Here is a 20,275-nt window from a genome sequence, read left to right as displayed (position 1 = left end):
TTGATAAAATGAAGGTGATTTAAAAAAATGGATAAATACACCTATTTTTATATATATATTTTTTAGTTTAATGCATCTCTTCTAACTTGTTTCAGGTTGAAGAAACTCCTTGAGCAGGAGAAGATCTATCAAGCCCGAAAGGAGAAGGAACATACAAAGAGACTCAATAAACTAAGAGAAGAACTAGTCAAGCTCAAATCATTTGCACTCATGCTGGTGGATGAAAGACAAATGCATATTGAACAACTTGGTCAACAAAGCCAGAAAATACAGGACTTAAACCAAAAACTAAAGGAGGAAGAAGAAAAGCTTAAAATTATTAGTGCAAAAGCAAAAGAAGATGGACAAAAACTAATGAAGTTAGAGGCAGAACTTGAACACAAAACATCATCATTTTCTCAAGAACATGAGGAGATGACTGCTAAACTGGCTAATCAAGAGTCACATAATAGACACCTAAGGCTTAAGCTAGTGGGGTTGACTCGCAGAATAGAGGAGCTAGAAGAAACTAACAAAAATCTTCAGAAAGCTGAGGAGGAACTTCAAGAACTAAGAGATAAAATAGCAAAAGGGGAATGTGGGAACTCTAGCTTAATGGCAGAAGTGGAAAACCTCCGCAAGCGTGTGCTTGAAATGGAGGGGAAAGATGAAGAGATCACAAAAACCGAATCCCAGTGTAAAGAGCTGAAAAATAAACTGCAAGAGGAGGAGCACCATAGCAAAGAGTTGAAACTTGAAGTGGAAAAATTGCAGAAAAGAATGTCAGAACTAGAGAAGCTGGAAGAGGCTTTCAGTAAAAGTAAGTCTGAATGCACCCAGCTATACTTAAACTTGGAGAAAGAAAAGAATTTGACTAAGGATTTGATAAATGAGTTGGAAATGGTGAAGACTCGAGTGAAAGACCTTGAAGCATCAGAAAGCAAGTTGGAAAAGGCTGAAATAAGCTTAAAAGATGACCTTACAAAGCTGAAGTCATTTACTGTAATGTTGGTTGATGAACGAAAAAATATGATGGAAAAAATAAAACAGGAGGAAAAAAAGGTTGAGGGTCTAAACAAGAATTTTAAAGTTGAACAAGGGAAAGTTATGGATGTAACAGAGAAACTGATAGAAGAAAGTAAGAAATTTTTGAAACTGAAATCTGAAATGGAGGAAAAAGTGTCTAGTTTGACAAAGGAAAGGGATGAGTTAATTGGCAAACTGAGAAGTGAAGAAGAAAAATCCTCTGAACTAAGCTGTAGAGTTGACCTGTTAAAGAAAAGAATTGATGGTATGGAGGAAGTAGAAAGAGAAATTACAAGAGGTCGAACCAGGAAAGGACCAGAGCATGGTTGTCATGAGGACAACAAGATTAAAGAACTTACCGTTGAAATTGAAAGACTGAAAAAACGTCTCAAACAATTGGAAGTGGTTGAAGGAGATTTGATGAAGACAGAAGATGAATATGATCAGCTAGAGCAGAAATTTAGGACTGAGCAGGATAAAGCTAACTTTCTTTCTCAACAGCTGGAGGAGATGAAACTCCAGATTGCCAAAACCAAAGCAATAGAAAAAGGTGAAGCAGTGAGTCAGGAGGCAGAGCTGAGGCACAGGTTTCGTCTGGAAGAGGCCAAAAGCAGAGATCTGAAAGCAGAAGTTCAAGCTCTTAAGGAAAAAATCCATGAGCTGATGAACAAAGAAGATCAGCTTTCTCAGCTCCAAGTCGATTATTCGGTTCTGCAGCAAAGGTTTATGGAAGAAGAAAATAAAAACAAGAGCATGGGGCAGGAAGTTCTGAACCTAACAAGAGAGCTGGAGCTTTCTAAGCGTTACAGCCGTGCTCTGAGGCCCAGCATCAATGGACGAAGAATGGTTGATGTTCCTGTGACGTCCACTGGTGTGCAAACAGATGCTGTAAGCAGTGAAGCAGCAGAAGAAGAAACTCCAGCAGTGTTTATAAGGAAATCCTTCCAGGAGGAGAATCACATCATGAGCAATCTGCGACAGGTAGGTCTGAAAAAACCCATGGAGCGTTCTTCAGTGCTCGAGAGATATCCTCCAGCAGCAAATGAACTTGCAATGAGGAAATCTTGGATACCATGGATGAGAAAGAGGGAAACTGGGGCTCAGGCAACTCCTGATAAAGGAGCCCGAACCCATGGTAATCCAGCGCATCCCGGGGAGGTTGTCCTTTCACCAAAGCAGGGGCAACCTCTTCATATTCGGGTGACACCAGACCACGAGAACAGCACAGCTACTTTGGAGATAACCAGTCCAACCTCAGAGGAATTTTTTTCAAGTACCACTGTCATTCCTACTTTGGGAAATCAGAAGCCACGGATAACAATCATTCCCTCTCCAAATGTTATGCCACAAAAAGGAAAAGGCAGTGAAAGTCCCATGGGCCCAGATCGTTCTATGTCTCCAGTCACTATAACAACATTCTCCAGGGAAAAGTCCCCAGAGGGAGGGAGAGCACCCTTCACTGACAGACCTGCATCGCCAATTCAGATTATGACAGTATCAACATCCGCAGCACCGGCAGAAATCTCTGTCTCTCCGCAAACACAAGATATGACCATGGGAAGGGCTGTCTTCAAAGTAACACCGGAAAAACAAACCGTCCCAACTCCAATCCGCAAGTACAATGCCAATGCCAACATTATTACGACAGAAGACAACAAAATCCACATCCACTTAGGTTCCCAGTTTAAACGCTCTCCCAGTGCTGCACCTGATGGTGCGAGTCCTGTGATAACAGTCAGACCGGTGAACATAGCAGCAGAGAAAGAAGTTGTGACCGGTACCGTCCTTCGATCGCCCCGGAACAACCTGTCCTCGCGACCTGCAGCAAGCAAGGTGACAAGTACTATCACTATAACGCCTGTTACAACGTCTTCCACCCGAGGAACACAATCAGTGGTAAGCAGCCACTAATCTCATGATGTAGTCTTTATGGGAAGGAGAAGGGCAATGGAGAAGGGCAACCATAGTTTGGGTTTGAGACACCAGCAGGGAAAATGGGTGGGGTGAGGAGAAACTCTTGACTTCCCTACATTTGTTTCAGATATGAGCTTAACTATAAGATCAGAATTTGCCTGATTCATATATTTTTGTACCAGTGTTGGACGCTGGTATACTTTTGGCATTGTCTCCCAAAGGAGTAACTTTCAAAGGAAGTCCTTTCAAAGTTCCTTTAAAGTTAATTTCATAATGGCAATCCATGGTAAAATTGCAAGTGAGAGACAGAGAGGGCCAAAGAATGACAGAGATGACAGAGGAGGAAACTATTTTTATTTTTGGTGAGTGCAATTTCTGACTTAAAATACTCGTAATGATTTTTGGCCCAGCTGGCAGGTCTTTAGAGTCTGATCATGCAGGCTGGTATTTCTTTGATATAATCCCATTGTAGTTATAATTCAATTAATATCTGCTATAATACTGAACTCCAAAGGAATAAATAGGCAGACATGGTATCATTGCTTACAGCTCCAAGCCTCTTTCAGCCAGTGAATAGTAAAGCTCTTTCTGTTCCTCTGAAATTCTTAATTTCTATAAGTGCTGTATTACAATAGTGCTTCCTCTAACATAGTTTTTGATGCTTTCTCTCTGTGCCTCTGTGGTGGTACCCTGGCTTCTTTTTCATACTTAAAGCACCTCTCCCTCTGTCTTTAAACATCTTGGACAATACTTATTGATACTCCTCCCCCCAGGTTTATTATTGGACATGGTTTTGCATTGCTTTAGTTGGAAATACCCTGGGAAAGAAGAATTTAACCAAAATAGAAAACCAGCAGTACTGCATTAGTCCAAAAGCTTATTTAGCTAGACAGAGCCTGCAGCAGATGCTTAGGAGAAGATTATTTTAAGTGGGTAAACACACAGTAATGTTTCCTTCAGCGTCTGTTCCCAGTTTTTTGGCAATAGGTGGGTATTTCTTTCTGAACCGGGGCCTGTAGCCACATCTTTGTGTTTAACAGACCGTGGCGGAGTTTTCTTCTATTTATTCTTCTAATTGCTTTTTGAACTCATTTATACTGTTGTTTCCACAACATCAGGGGGCAGTGAATTCAGTTGTGGGCTCTGGGAAAAATGCTCTTTTGTTTGATACCTTTTATGCAATACCTTCATTGGTTACAGCCTCTTTCTTGTATCTTGACAAATACTGAATAGTCATCCCCTGTTCATTTGTCTGTGCTGCTCAGGAGTCTGCGGACCCCTACAACATGCCTCTTCAGCCATCTCTTTCCAAGCTGAAGTGTCAAAGTGTATTTAAGATACACTTCCACACTTTTGGAGAGAGGCTGCCATTCCCATTTAAGCCCTCTGACTTAAGAAAACTTGCCTTCGTCATACAGATCTGTTTGGAACTGCACGTGCGTGCCTCTCTCTCCCCACATACATAATGTACTGTAGATACTTTACTGTTCAGTGTTTTCCTACATACTAGAGGCAACTCTTCATTTTTTAAAAAGTCTTGAATTAATTCATTTACAAACTCCTTTGTCTCTCAGAAGCTTGGAAAACTTTTTTTTTAAGAGTTCCTCATTCTTTTTTACTAGATGTCTGCCTCTACTGTGATGATGCACTGAACCGTGGCAGACAAAACTTTTCTGTTTTGTTTTCATCTGGCTAAAAAGTGGCTTCTTTCTTCACTTCATCCTCCCTGATTTGGAATGTAAGGAGACTAGTTCAACCATAAGATTTACTTTATCTTATGCTTTCCTTTGTTTTTTAAGGTCCCTAGTCGGATGAAAAGGGAACTCTGAACAAGCCCAAATGTGCCTTTTCCTCCCTAACCCCCTGAAAAAAACCAGAAGTTGTATATTCACCATCTGTTTTGCAAATGACTACTTTACACATTTCAATACCCCTAGTCAGAAAAACACAAGTTGTAATCATTTACTCAGTAACCCTAGAAGAAACCAACATTGATATAATTTTGACTGTTTAAGTTCATAAAATCAAAGAAGACAAACTGATACAAAACTGTTTTCTTACCTCACTGGTTTTAATATTATTCTTGGTTCTCCTCATACAAGATGCTCTGTACAATGTACTAATGCAGTGCCAAACTACAAAGGGGAAAATAATCCTAAAGTTACTAGCTCTCATCTGTTGCTATAACAAATTTGCAGTTACTGTTTTCATATTGGAAAACATTTAACTCTTCTTCCAATTTGAATTTATAGAGTTAGCTTCAGTACTGCAGCTGAAGTTAATTTTCAGGTGCACACACGGTACTTTTACAGTTTCAGCCTGAGCTGTGGTGTCTCCCTGCATATGTCAGTCCAAAACCAGAGACCGTGGTTTCATGATGGATCATGATGATTTTTGAATCCCATGAATCCCATGGATTAAGGGGTGTTATGGCTGTGTTGATTTACACTGCCATGCACTCTAGAGTAGCTAGAGATTTATATTCCCCTGATCCAAGTCCTGTTCTGAGTCTGCAAGAGTTTTCATTTAGATAGAATGAGACCCTCATCCAAAGAAAGACACAGGCACCTAAAGGAGAATTTGGGAAGTTTTTGAGGATTTAACCAAAACGATCAATGAAAAAAGGCACCGGTCAGTGATTGCGTCTCCACTGGCACCTGAACTTGCTGGACCCAAATGTTTTGGAGGCACTTTGTGTTCTGCCTGCTGCACAAGCCCAGGGCTGGCCAGCTGAGCAGCTGGCCTCGTCACACCAGCGCTGCCACCCACCATAGTCCAGTCCCACAGGGGTCTCCACGGCAGGAGCTTTGGTGCATCCTGGATCCCAGTGCTGATGTGATGGAGACTGTTAGACCAGTTGGATTGAATTCAGCATTTAACACAGAACCATTGCCATTTTGATTAAAAAAAAGAACCAAACCCTAAGCTGATAACTGCCTTCTATATGATAGCCTATGGATTTGGGTAATTACCATAGAAGTGGAAAAAATGGGTTTTGGTCCTCCTTAGCTTGATCAGAGTCAAACCCACTCCCAGGAAAATACTTGGGCTACCCTAGCCTATAATCCTATTTTTTGATTTAGGCCTTACATTTGGCTGTGGGATTGCTGGTGAATTTGGATTTTCTTTGGCTACCAGGAGGGGTGTCAGTCCTGTAACCACTTCACCCCTGTGCTCCCCACCTCCTACAAGACTGGCATCCAGCACTGGCTGTTTACGCTGCCAGGGTACAGAGTGAATCCAGTGACATGCAAATCTGCAGGGAGCAGAGGGAATCCCAGCTGCAGCAGGGCCAGCGTAGTGGCACGGCACCAACCATGCAGAGCGTCCTGTGACCGAGGCAGCAAGGCACAGCTGAAAGGCTGTTGGGTGCCAGAGCTAACTGGGCACACGTTAAAGCAGCTATAAGGCTACTTTCATTTGGGCAGCATTTAGTTTGACATTGGCATCTAAATTTAGCTCTTTGTAGGTGTCCCATATATGCTCTAAGCTTCCGTTAGAGTTACTAGAGATCCAGGGGTCAGCTCACTTGCCGGTATAGAGATGCTTGGTGCTATCTGCATGCCCTATGGTAGTTGAGACACATGCATGAGGCTGGTAGGTATAACCCAGACCTGTACCTTTCTGCAGTGGAAGCTGATGGGATACCTCAGATGGCACAAGATAGATGCCTCAGTGCCGGCAACTGAGTCAGTCCCTAGTCATCAGTCCCCTTGTCAGCACTGAGCCCTGTATGCTGGCTCTGTGGAGACTGGAGGGTGATTCAGCTGAGATGCTGCTAGCTTCAGTGTGAGCTGAATTGCCTGCTGGGCTCCACTGACTGTATTGACTAGATCTCCAGTCCTACCCTTTCAGGATTCAATTGCCTAAACATACTTCTTTAGTGTCATTTTAAGTGCTGTCAAGTAGCCTACCTAACTTCCAGCTGCTTTATCAGAGGCTGCAGGTCTCCTTGGGTCCTCTGTCTTATCTACCAGCCCTGTGCAGATAGCTTGAGTAGCCCAGGGCATCTCAAATTGCACTAGACACCTGTGTCAACCACTGAACAGAACCATTTCTGTCCAGGGCAAGCTGGTCCCTGACCTGATTGAGAACAAGTGCTGAAAAAGCACCTTTGTTATGAAAATATTCCAAAAGTAAATGTGTGCGTGAAAGCACTCTTTGTGTGTGTCAATAAAATGCACTAAGCAGGATAGTGTTATAAAACACTAAAACATGCTAAATGTTCTGTACATGCAAATTGCTTTTCTTCCTTTAAGGGGACTGTCCAACCTTACTGCAACCACCTCAGTGTCTGCAGTGAGCAGTGATTATCGACCTAACCAGCTTAGCGGCTGCATGTATTTATCTCACACTCAGTAATGTACTTACTAACCCCGCTCTGGCCCCCTGTGCTGTTCCAGCACGACGACGTACTGCCAGCTCAGAGCCAGCCAGCGTCACTCTCCGTCCCACGGGGCTGCATCTTGGGCGCTCTGTGCTGGCTGCGTAAGAGTTGGTTTCTGGTTGGAGCTGCATTCCTGTATCAACCAAAAGACAGCAGCCTCCAGACAAACAGGGCTGGAGGAAATTGCTTAGAGCTTGGCTCTTGGAAGAAATGACCAAGAGACAGACAGTCGTGTGGGTTCTCTGCCACAGGCACTACAGACACCTACCGGAGAGTGTCCTCTGCTTGCTTACCCCGTCACTCTCACCAAAGAGGACTGCTTGCTGAAGAGCCACCTTTGTGCCATTTCACTTAGCAAACACAAAATGCTTTTGCAGCTGCATGTGAAGCAGGCATTAGCTTCCATACGATCAACACGTTAGTATGCTGTAAGGAAGGCAACTAAGAAATTTAAAGCAAGTTAGAGTTCCTTTCAAAGTGCTTTTGAGTGATTTAGGCTTGAAATGAGTAACTTGAAAGCGCCCAAATTCTTAGTTAATAATTTACATGTGAATAAAGCTGAAGAAATGCCTGAGATTCCAGCTACTTCATTTGATTGCCTCATGTTTACACACTGTGGAGCTCTTTCAGGGAGTACAAGATGTTTGTCATTTGGGTTCCCTGGGATGTTGACATATTTTCCAAGGCTGATGGAATGCATTTGCATGTTTTGCCCTACAGAATTGTATGGGCCTAACTTGTTTTGACATCTACATGTGAGTTCCATATTAGCCTTTAGACTGCTATTGTAAATGTTGCTTTTAGTTATTGAAAATGGCTTCCTTCCTGCCAAGCAGACAGCATTCAAGTTTTCCAATTGTGATTTTTTTTTGTGTGTACACATGCGGTTTTGAACTGTTCTTAGAAGATTAAGGAATGGTTTTCCTTTGAGTACTCAGGATGCAGACAGAAGGCTCTGATGCTACTGGCTGGAAATCCTTCAAGAGAAAAAGGCTGCTTAGTGGAGCATTTTTTAAGAGCATTTTTAAGTAAAAGTACAAATGCATGTTGCAGTCGACGTGATCCCCTAATCCAATCTCTTCCAGCAGTTTAGTTTTATTTTGCTTACATGTTATAAGTTGCGGAATTTTTAGTCATTTAGCAGATGGGTCTAGGTAGGATTCCAGGATTTTATGAAAAGTGTTCTCTTTTGTGAGATCAAAGTCATCGTCCATTATCTGAACAGAAAAAAGTCACATGTGAAATTCAGCTGAGACACTGAAGTTGTCACTGTTAACATTTGTGTCTGTATTGCACACTGCAGAAGATAAAACACATTTTCCTTTCAGAATTGTCATGGTTATAAGTATTTTCTTTAGGTCATGGTCCATAACGGTAGCTTCCAGTTTTGGCCTTGCAGAGTATGTACAATATTATCTGGCCAATGGAGATAGATAGAAAATACTAGTTGGCCCTTTTGAATCTTTTTGTCCTATCCAAGTGCTCCTTGTGCGTTTACACAGTGAGATTCAGTTGCCTAAACATATGTACTGATTGCCATTTTCGAAGCTATAGGATAGCCGCCCTGGCCTCCGGCTGGTGCTCCAGCACAGCACAGGTCCCTGGTAGGCATCGTGTTGGGTCTGCCAGCCCCATCCTTGGGTCCTCAACCAGATTCCATACAGAAGAAAAAAACATTAAAAAATTCTCAAGGCCTTTTTTTTTTTATTCTGAAGTCCCCAAACTTGAGGATAAGTGTGCTTGGTAGGCTGTTGTTCAGGGCAGCAGGCTGGCAGAGGTAGTAAAATAACCATGTCCACACTGCCTTGAGGTATCTCTGGAAATCTGGGCTGCCTGCTTCACCCTCGCCAGGGTTCATCAAGCTGTGGCCAGGGCTTGGAGGGAGGGGGAGCCCTCTCCCACATCCCTCCTCCCACAGCCACAGGAAAACGAAATCCAAATCTTTGCCCTGTCTCTCTCCCAGCCCTTCTCACTTCCCTCTGCCCCTGCACTTCCCAGTGCAGAAATAAGTGGCCCCAGCATACTTTGGGAAGCAAAATTCAATTGTATCTATACTGCTGAGAAATGGTGCCCCAGCTGTGAAAATATGGCAGTTACTCTTTAGGTTCAGCATTAGCCTCACGTGGCTATACTGTTTTGGGGGCCCGTGCTAGTCTCTGTGCAAGATGCTAATATTGTACCTGTCTGACAGCTAAGCCAGCGTTTCGGTAGCCTCTAAGGCCATCCTGCACTGTGTTGTGCTGTGGAATCGGAGTTTTGCAGGGATTCCCATCCTCGTGACATCTTGATCCAAAACACCAGACCTCAGCTCTGGGAGACTCGTTTGATCCCAACTTTGTACCTTTGGTCCTGCTCTAGCAGTATGTGCTACGGCCAGGTTCTAAACGTGAACATTGATTTGGTAATAGGCGTGATTTGGGACATTGTTGCTTGAGAGGTAAATGAAGAACTAATGAAAAGTGTAAGACGAGCATATATGAGAAGAAAAAGTCCTCCATTCATGTCATTTCTCTCTGTCTCTCTCTTTTGCAGACAGGACAGGATGGGTCATCCCCGAGACCTACACCCACCCGCATTCCTGTGTCAAAAGGTATGAAAGCAGGAAAGCCAGTAGTGGCAGCCCCAGGAGCAGGAAATGTGACAAAATTCGAGCCTCGTGCCGAGACTCAGTCTATGAAAATAGAACTGAAGAAATCTTCAGCCAGCAGCTCTGCCTCCCTGGGCGGGGGTCAGGGCTGATGGCGGTGGCTCAGGGGGTATGTTCTGCAGGTTTTACTGCTACCATGGAAGTCAGCCCCCTGTCTGTGTAGTTGCTCACGTTTGCCTGTACTAATGAAGTCCTGCAGCTGTCACTTACAACAAACTAATAAGTGTGTGCACCGACTACTGAAGTAACAACATCCTTTTGTTTTCTTACTGAAGTTTAAAAAAGAAAAAAAAAAACAACCATCAAAAAGGCGGTTGTACGCCGGAAGATTTTCAGCCTAGGAAGTGAGAATGGGGCAACTGCACTACGTTATTAATCTAGTTCAGGAATTCCTAGTGATAGACTTAGTCACTTTTTAATAGATCGAAGGAAGTTTGGTCACTTTTACTAGACTGTCTTCCACCTTAACAGATCACTTTCCACATTCGCTACTGCATGGGGCACTTTCCTTCCTGCCTGTGATCACATTATTGAGATGCCACGTTGCTTAGGGAAGCAATGCCAAGAGACAGCGCACTTGTGGTCCTGTTTTAATGAAAGCTAGTACCTCAGGTGTGCGAGGGAGGGGAAGAGAGAAGAGGTGGGCACCTTCTGTCTAGGAGTCGCCCATCCAAGTCAGCATTTCTCAGTGGTGAGCTGCTTTCTCAAGGCGGTTGCAAAATTCAAGGGCGTAGGGAGGTTGCACAATGTTCAGCAGGAGCAGTGCTAAGCAGCAGCTTATTTCTTCCAGAGGGGGTTAACACTTGTAGACAGTACTTACAACCAGGTCCCTGGTCCCTGACTTACACACACTGGGTTACTGCCAGCTCAGGGGTCAGATGAAGGCAAGTAAGCCAAAAAGTGTTTAGTCTTTAGAAAAAGTTTGAGAAACATTGATCTGGCTAAAATTAATACAGTCCATTTGTGCCTGCTCCAAAGACCACTAAAGGCTATGAAGCAAGTCACTCCATTGACTTCACTAGGTTTTCAGTTTTCCTGGTTGGATGAACTTGTGCTATATTTAAACCTTAGTTGCCAAGCATCCTTATGTCTTAGAGGGGAAGTCAGCACAGACTGCTGGTGGCAGAAATTGCTATTTAAAGGTGCAGCTCAGGTACAGACAGTGAAAGAGACAGGGTTTGATATGGAAGTTACTATCAACTCTCAGTTGTTTGAAATATTTTGTCTTAAATACAGACCGCCTCACAATATCATGGCAATTCATCGTTTTTCCTTCCCTCTTTGTGATTTCCTCATTTATATGTTTGCATTTTTAAGCATGTTTTAAGGAATTGTTCCAGCATGGAAATGGTGTGGATGCTGATGATTGTTATGATTGTTTATTTAATAACAGTAAAGTTATTAAAGGGCATTTCCATTAAGCGATCAATTTTCACAGAAGAAAGTCACAACCAAAAGAAATGGAGCCAAGCAGACTGATAAATGAGGGTTTTAAAGCTTGTATAATACCTCAACCACCACAGTAAGCTATAAAGGACCCAGTGGTTAGGAATAGCTTTCAGAAGGCAAGGCAGGAAGACCACCAATAAATAATAAATACAATTCACAGAAAAGAAAATGCACCACTGAGTGAAATATTAAATGGCTTTCTGTCTGGGAGAAGAGATTTGATGGAAGAATCTGCCACAGAAGGTCAACAAAATTATATTCAGTCCAAGCAATGTTTAATCTTCAGTCTGCAGTTTGCTTTGCTCTCCAATTTAAGATCCAGATATGACCATTATCCCAGCGTAAAGCCGGCATTTTCTTATTCACATGAAGGGCATTTTGTCTGTGGTGTAAAAGCTGCTGCCACATCAGAAAAGAAGTAGGTTTCCATTTTTACATGTGTAGCACCTGCAATACCTGTTAATTTTAAGGTTCTGGCTCCTATGACATCTGAAAATCAGATTTGTATTAGTAGCATTTTTCATAACACTCAATTCCCAGTATTTCAGATAAAACTTGGAAACTGGAATTAGCAAGCAATGTGAGTTACTATGTGAGAAATACATCAGATCCTCTCGACTAATTGTTATCACTTAAAAGCCTCAATTTGTCAATAAATTGTTGCTGAGATCTTACTTTTCTTATTGTAACATAGACTTTTGAGCAGATGTTTGAAGAAAACACATTATTAAGAGCTTTTTGCTGGATATTCACTCTAAATACTGGCACTGAAGCAAGTCTTCAGATCAAAACAGTCATTTAAATAATATTGCGAACATGAGCCCCAAGCTAATGTGGCTTGATACAGTGATGAACTACAGCTGCCTTAAGCCTTCCTTTTCAGATCCTTGTTTCAAAGAAACTTAGTTCCTTAGTTAACTGTTGCTATACCCAAGGCAATATTCTATGTTTGCCTGTGGTTGAAAAATTTGTTTTGCTTGAGATCTAAGAAGCTAATTCACCCGAAGAAACAAGCCTGCCTTACAGTACCTGAAATCCGGGACACACAAATTAGCACAACTGAACCAGAACTGTGGGCACAAGCCGGGGATTACTCTTGTAGAGTCAGTAGGATTTTGCAAGACAGACTCGAGAAATTCCAGACAGGTCAGACCAAGGATCCTATTATTTTTCCTGGGGGCAGCACAACAAAAAAAGAACTTTTGCTCCATAGCAGAAGCCTAAAGAGTTGGAATCAGGCAACTGGTTTACCCATTAGCTAAAAATAGGTATTTAGTTGTAGTCATAATTTTTAACATCTATTTTAATTGACCTGAGATTCTTGTTTCTTAAAGGTAGAAGAAGGGTAAGATGAAGAAAAAAGAAAGCCTATAGTTCAAAAGTCTTAAAAGTTGAAGCCTAACTGTCTTTATTATATTGGAATTTCTTCTGAATCTGAAGGCAGTTATGTTTAGTGACTACAGTAAGATTCTCCATTCAGTAGGTCAGCTCCAGAAGGCAATTTAGACAACCAAGTCTAAAGACAGTGCCTAAGCCCCAGAGGCATCCTGAAGATCTTCCTGAAGATCTTCCTGAAGTTCTCCCACTGCCCTTGTCTAGTCACTGTTTCAGTTGTGACTTAACTAGCACTGCAGCCTCTGAACCTAATCGAGATCCATAATCTAGGTATTCTTTTATTTCCTCTAAGGGCTTTAAGTCAAGCCACAATTTCATGGTCACTTAAAGTCAGGATGTAACCCCACGCTGGAGTCAAAAGCTGTAGTCCTGTCTTTGTCACCTCCAGCCAAGAAAGAACTCACTTCCATGTGGTTGTCCCTTGAGCTGGCACAAGTGTTTGAACTTAACTGGGGAACTGATCTGAACTAAAAGGAATCTGGCAAAAAGCAAAAAGGCTAGCTTTAACATAGCTTAGTTCCAGGCTCTTGGGCCAGAAAAAGAAAGAAGGCAGGCGTAGGAAACCAGTGGCTGTTTTAAAGTGACTGTGGAACCATGAATGCCTCTTAGTAGATCAAATACCACACAAATGTAGGGGTAGTGCTGCTTATTTTAAAAAGCTTTTGATTGAAACCTTTCTTCAAAGATAGGAGACTGGTCCCCTTTCTCACCATATCTGAGGAGACTCAAACCCACATCAGCTCCAGCCAGGTTCACCAATGGCACTGACAGGCAGCTGAGGGGGAAGAAGGTGGCATTCTCATTCCCTCCTGTAAAGGCTGTGCTGTTCTGCATGGAGGGCTTCAGTATTCACTGAGCAGAAACAAGAGAGTGGTTGAGTGGTCAGGATATTGAACTAGGAGGAGGGAATCCCCCCCGGATTCTGGTCTCTGTTCCAAAGGCTGCTTTTGAGCCTGGCCTTTTGTGAAAAGAAGGCTTATAAGATGAAGTGTCTGTGTTCATCCGTCCCTCCATCTGTCCTTCGTTGGTGAATAACATTGAACACATCAACCAATTTCAACCAAATCTGACAAAGCAATAGGGGTCTCCAGAATAAGAAGTTCTTCCAGTTTAATGAAAAGGGCGACAGAGAAGAGGAGCAAGACCTTAGCAGTGCCCCACTGTGTGGAAGAATGTAGCATGAGCTCACCTTCATACAACATCAAAGAATGAACACAAGAGAGTGATGTCAGAAATACCACAAGGACAAGCTTTGTTCAGACCTCAGACTTTAGTAGGCACCAAAGAATCAAACTCTGATACACCAATCCATAGGAAAATACTAGGGCCTTTATTTACAGGGCCTCTTGTGTATTCTGTGTGTCTGGATTACAATGCAGAAACCAAGCCTTCCTCTACCGAGGTGATCATCTAGAATGACTCGTCCTCATGCTTTCTCTCGTACCTTTTTCTCTGTATTGATTTTTTTTTAAATGAAGTGGAACAGTTTCAGTAGCAAAATGTACTCAACTCAGAGTAATAACAATAGTTACAGTGCTTCATCAGGAACTGAGCTGGCTGAGAACCAATCTTTGTCTTTTTGGTAGGATTCAATGTAAGCTGGAGAGATGCCCTGTTCTGGCGGACTGTGTGCCCATATAAGCAGTCGTGGTAACTCAAGCCCAGCAGTGGGAACATATGGCTTAGGACAGCAGTAAGGTGTCAGAGAGGGGGAAGAGCAGGGAAAATGCCATCCCATTCATGAGCAGCACACATGGACTAAGAAGGTGCTCCCTCGGTTCTCCAGATGATCTCTGTGATTTTAAATCTAGTTCCTAATAAGTTTTCCACTGTGTTCCCTAGATTAGATCCCGTCACCTGAATTACTGTTACATATGAGTATTGCTAATGTAGTCATTAGCAGAGCAATACAGTTGAGTAAGCATGACTGAAAATGAGGGAGCACAGAACTTCAGCCCTAATGCCTGGGGGATTTCTCTCAGATCGGTAAACACGCTAAGTAAAGAATAGAAGAAAAACAGAGATTTTAATTTATTTTGCCCACCTTTTTTTCCTTTCGTGACACCCATTAGTGTGATTTTTGAAAAAAAAAATAATAACTTTGTGACTTTTCCAAATATGCCCATAGAGTATGCACGTTACCATATTTAAACCCCAAACCACTTACAGCACATAGTAATTAGCATCGTGAGTAATCTCTAAAGTCACGTTAATATGTTGATTCATGCCAAGTGCATGCCAAGTCATATGTTACTGCCTGAAACATGCTACACATGTTCTAAAACATGCTCAGTATTTACATGACTATTCAGTAATTCTGATCAGATGTGGAAAGCATGTCTTTAAAGACAGTAAGCTACTGTCCTGCTGGGTTTCAGGTGCTTGGCATAAGCTGCAACAGTCAGGACAAGTTTCAGACCAATTATATGTTCCCATAAGACATTGGTGGCCAATTTCATTGAGTCGCTTTGAAACCTGTAGTTTGCTGGCAGCAGTTTCTGTGAGCTCATCTTTCGAACTTGTTTTCATTTAGGGGAATGTTTTTCTCCCCTATGTCAGTGTGAGTTATCCTCTTTCCCTTAATTTTGCCCGAGCTTTCTCAGGCAAAACTATATGCAACATTTCTCATTATAGATGTTAACTTCACTTTGAATCTTACTCCCTACACGCTGGTCTTACTTGGCTTTTTGGAAGATGCAATCAGGGTTAACTACCCTCAGATGTAGAGCTATGAGCTCTGAGAGTCAGGTATGAATCACTCAGGTATGAATGGTTCTTCACTTTTAAAGACTCTCTTCAGGAGGACTTTAAAGATAGAAATACTGATGTATGATTCTCCTCTGTTGCTTGGGTGTGCGTCGTCTGTGGTACATACATTTTTGTATTATCTGGTGTTATTTGTTTGTATATATTGTAAGAAGAAATTAAACTTCATATGTTAAAATGTCAGTTGATGTGCTTCATTATATGAACTGGTATTTTTCATAAGCCAACTGTTAGTGATGTGTTTCCTGGAGAAGTTCTGATTTACATCAGTGGGACTGAAAGCAGAATTAGAAGTTTTACATTAACTTTGTTTTCTTTTCCTGTCATTAAAATAAATTGTTTTGTTTAAGAGAATTCATAGCTCCTTGAAATATTCACATCTATAACCTGAGAAAAATTTATGTAATCATATCCTACAGATATAATCATATTCCTACAGAGGGTGGTCCAACAGAACTCTGACAAAATCTGCCCTACTACAATTTTAGCTTAATTGCTCAGACGCCTCTTTTAGTAACTAGAGTGTGTGTGTGTATATGTGTGTGTATAATATATATATCTATATATATATAAGCATTTCAAATACAAACAACTGATAGACAAACTAAGAGCATACATATATGTGTGTGAGAAATGCATGAACAAATGAATACCAGAAGTGGAAATTATTTGATCTTTTAATTGTTTCTCCTACTCTCTTCTGCATAATTGCTGTATTGGGTCTGTAGGAGGAAGATTGATTCAGAAACCTACTGTAGTTGTGTTGTTCATTCAGTGACTGAGCTTTTACAAGGAGCATGATATTTTTCTGCTACCCATTTAGGTTTTAGAATTTTGTATCTAAACTCTATATTAATATACGATGTGCATAGTGAATATTAAGAAAAAAATTGTTTCATATAGAGTTCATGTGACTCCCATTGAAGTTAATGGGAGAGTTCGCCTGAGGTTACAATCTGATATTAAGTAAATGCAGCTTTTTACATCATATTCTACAAGAGCTTGAACTTAGAGAACAGCACTGGTTGTAAGGTAAAATCTTACTGTAGTCTGTGGTTCTTTCACATTCATTGCTCAAATTTGGTAGAACTGGTATACATATCTTGTTGAAATAATTTGTTATTGATGAATTATATGGAAAAGAAATACTTTCTATTTGGGAAGTTCTGTTATTTCATTTGCCTTAACATATCTTCTTAAATGTTGCCTTAGCCCTGCTTTTCTGATTCAGCATGTATGAAAAGCATCACTGGAATCTGCCATCTAGTGGCAAAATTCTGGCATCAAGAGTACATGGAAAACATTCTGATTTTTCTTTCTTCTTATAATGTAACTTAATCAAACATCTTGCAAATATTAGTTAGGAAGCAGACAAAGGCAGAATTCAATAAAAATGTAAAAGGGAATAATGATATGATTAGTGTAATTTCTTGGGTCGTGTAAATTTGAAAAATCTTCAGACTATTAAGAGAGGAAGGAATCTTAAATAATTTCAATTAAGAAAATGACTGTTTCTGAAAATGTATTATTGTATGTTTCTGGTTAGCATTGGTACAGTTATATTATTTGAAATGCATAAAATACACCTTTTCAGAGAAAAATGTCATTGATAGCTAAATTCTTATATTAAGAAAGTTGCCTGTAAGAGCAGTGTATATAGACAGAAGAACAGAAGACCAGGTTATGAGTATTTCAGCAGAGCCCAGAGATTAATCAGGATCAAGGATCTCCTATGTTACACACAGGGCAAAGTTAAACTCAGCCTTTCAAAGACATGCCAACACTTAGTTTTGCAAAAACTTTGCAAAACTTTGCAACACAGCAAATAAATTTGCTGTGGCTGAAATTTGTCCCCATTAAAGTCAGCAAAATTAAAGCAGACTTGCTGAATAAAACCAGCATAGGTTTCTAAGCCAAATTTAAATAAAAAATGAGAAATGACCCAAAACCTCTTCCTCATCCCCATTTCAGAATTGCCAGCAGATTTATGATGGATTTGCTTAGACAGGCTACAAGACCCGACTCCAAGTCTTCCTCTACCTGATTCGGGTGTGGGACTGGAACGTTGGTGTCCCTGTGGTTTAATCCATTCAACTGTATTACTCTTTTTCCCTATGGATGACTGAGTGATGGTCTTGACATTGAAGTGGAAGCCAAGGGCTCCTGAGTTGCAGCCTGGTACTAATTTAGTTTCCCTTTGTAGCATTAGCCAGGACAGTTTTTACCAACCAGTGATGTGAGAGTAACCCTGTGAGACATTTCTAGAAGAAAAATGCTTTGCACTGCCATTGCAATTGTTCTTCTTTAAAGTAACTTGTAATGTATTTGCAGTTTCATAAACCCAAATGTTTTGCTATCTTTTCTTTTAGAGAGTGTCGTCATTCACCAGTTACGCATGAACTCTAGATGAGTTACCGCCCCCACTATACGCTCTCTGTGTGCACTACCCTCCTTGCCAGTTGGATGGATCACTGTAGAAGCTCTCTACCATCAACACCAGGGTCACTTGTGCTACTGATTATTCATGGAAGTATTTATCGCTTCCATTAGATTTTATATATTTTTTCTTGGTAGAGCTTTAAGAATGAAGGGCCTTGCTGATATTTTGAAAGTACATAGTCAGAGAGAGAGAAGCAGTCTTTCTGCCAGCTGAATTTCACTTTTATTTGCAAAGCCTAAGGCACGTGCTTGATTTTGTTTGATGTTTGCCATATAATTTATTTTTATAATACACTTTGTAAAGTAACTGTCCCAGAGTTGCAATTCCTGTTGTCCATGGCGCATTTATTTGTAGAATACACTGTCAAATTTGCAATTTGATATTTTTGTAAGAGAGAGTATGTAAAGAAGGAAAAATTTAACTTCAATAATGTTTTGTGTTTAAATGGAAAAATATTCAGCACATTTTTTTTGCCACCATGAGATTCTGTGAGACTAAATACTCTGAAGACTGCTGTATGGAATTTGTACTATTGCAGAATATTTCTTGCACTGTGTGATGGTTTGGCATAAATTTAAGTATTAAAAAGTCCAATGCCTTGAAATACAACCAGATTTACTCATTTTAAACAATGTAAGCCAGTTTTTAAAGCTGTGATTTTTTTTCTATATGTTTTTACTTCTGCCTGTACCAAAAAAGTTGATTTTCATTACACTGTAACTAATAAATTTTCACAACTATGCAAATGTAATCAAGTGTTTGAATTTTAACTCTCATTTCTTAAGGTTGACAGTACTCACATATGTATTTGTTTATAGGGACAGAATGTATGCCTTTGGAAGTTACTTTTTCTGACTGGTATTTCACTGCAGTATCACAGTGATGGACGTAGTAAAACTGATTCAGATGTTAAGATACAGAGAGGGATCTATCATCAAGCCCTTAATGACTTAATGGTTTCTAACCCTGCGCTTTCACTGCATTGGCAGAGATATCTGTTTGGTACGATCAGAATATTTATTCCAGGACTAATAGGACTGTATAAATGAGATACCATGCACTCTGCCTTACGCTGAAGGGCGCGTTTTACACTGGTGGCTGTAGCTTTTCAAATAGCATCCAGAGAGTTCTGTGGCAGCTATACTTAAAATGACTTTTGAATGAATTATATATAAAGCTGGATACAACCCAGGCGGAGTCTTTTTTTCTTATACATTTCATAATGAATTATTTTTAATCTAAGTCATTGGCACATATTTAAAATGCTGCAGATTTTTTAATTGCAGAAGCTACTGGGAGAAACTATTTTTTGGAAGGGAAAATGGTGTTGCTTGCAGGAGGTAGGCTGTGGGACGCCAGAAAGAGTGCATTAACTCAGTGTCCCATGGAGATGAGTAGGCCAGTTCATTTCTCAAGCTGTAATAATGCACTGCTATGTAGTCAATTTGATCTTCATGGTTTAGTTTGCTTGTCAGCTATGGGAGTAGTTTTTTTTCTTCTAGATACAAGTTCTGCAGGAAATGCTGACATTGCAGAGAGGGAGGATATTCTGGGACCTGTATAAACTTTCTTGGGAGTTGATCGGCATTGTAAAGAGTTTGCTAATACAGCTATACTGAGTAATCAAAATAAATGCTGCTTATCCTTGCAGAAGAGTCATTTTGTTGGCATATCTTATACTTCAGCTGGTACACCAAGTTTTTCAAGGAGTGGGTTTTTTTTTCTTACGGCAGACAATGTATGCCAATAACATAGCTGTGTCTGTAGATCATATTTTAGAATGAGGCGAGAAGAATTCCAGCTTTCAGAGAGTAAAAGAGCTGAGGTGAATAAAGTTTAGTGTGTGCCACATTTAAATTTACTGCGCAGTAGAATGAACATTGCGATGACCCAGATCTTCTATTTTCAAAGCATTACTTGGGAATCAAAACCTATCCATGTTCAGAACTACATTGAGCTCATCTGGAATGAAATTGCCGGCTATTTGAAAGTGACAGTGACTTGCCTGAAGTAAACTTCAGCTTTTAAATATGAGTAAGATGTAAGTAAAATCTTATTCTGAAGTTGAGTCTAGATTTAAAAGGTCCCAACCAAAGTAGAAAATATTTTTCCTTGTCTAGATTTTAATACAAAGCCAATTCAGTATAAGTGTATGTGTAAGTTGTCCCCTTTTGTTTTATAATTTCTAAACAAATACATAAACATTTATGGTTTTGCAAATACATTAAGTTTTTAAGCTTAAAAAAAATAAAGGTTTGTTTAAAGCATAAAT

At 40.6% G+C, this 20,275-nt stretch overlaps 1 protein-coding gene across 7 annotated transcripts in view; it reads left to right on the top strand.

The window, feature by feature from the left end:
- FILIP1 (filamin A interacting protein 1) overlaps positions 1 to 19,093 on the top strand; it is a 110,847-nt gene extending 91,754 nt beyond the window's left edge. For 6 of the 7 annotated variants that reach the window (XM_072855315.1, XM_072855314.1, XM_072855313.1 and 3 more), the window contains 2 exons: positions 96 to 2,901; positions 9,839 to 17,926. In XM_072855315.1, coding sequence (XP_072711416.1) covers positions 96 to 2,901; positions 9,839 to 10,045 — 3,013 coding nt within the window. In that variant the 3' untranslated portion in view covers positions 10,046 to 17,926. The other variant, XM_072855318.1, reaches the window with a different exon arrangement.
- The last annotated feature ends 1,182 nt before the right edge of the window (positions 19,094 to 20,275 follow it).

The sequence above is a fragment of the Ciconia boyciana genome, chromosome 3, assembly GCF_034638445.1.
Source record: "Ciconia boyciana chromosome 3, ASM3463844v1, whole genome shotgun sequence".
NCBI classification, from domain to species: domain Eukaryota; kingdom Metazoa; phylum Chordata; class Aves; order Ciconiiformes; family Ciconiidae; genus Ciconia; species Ciconia boyciana.
This window is presented reverse-complemented; position numbering and strand designations above follow the sequence as displayed.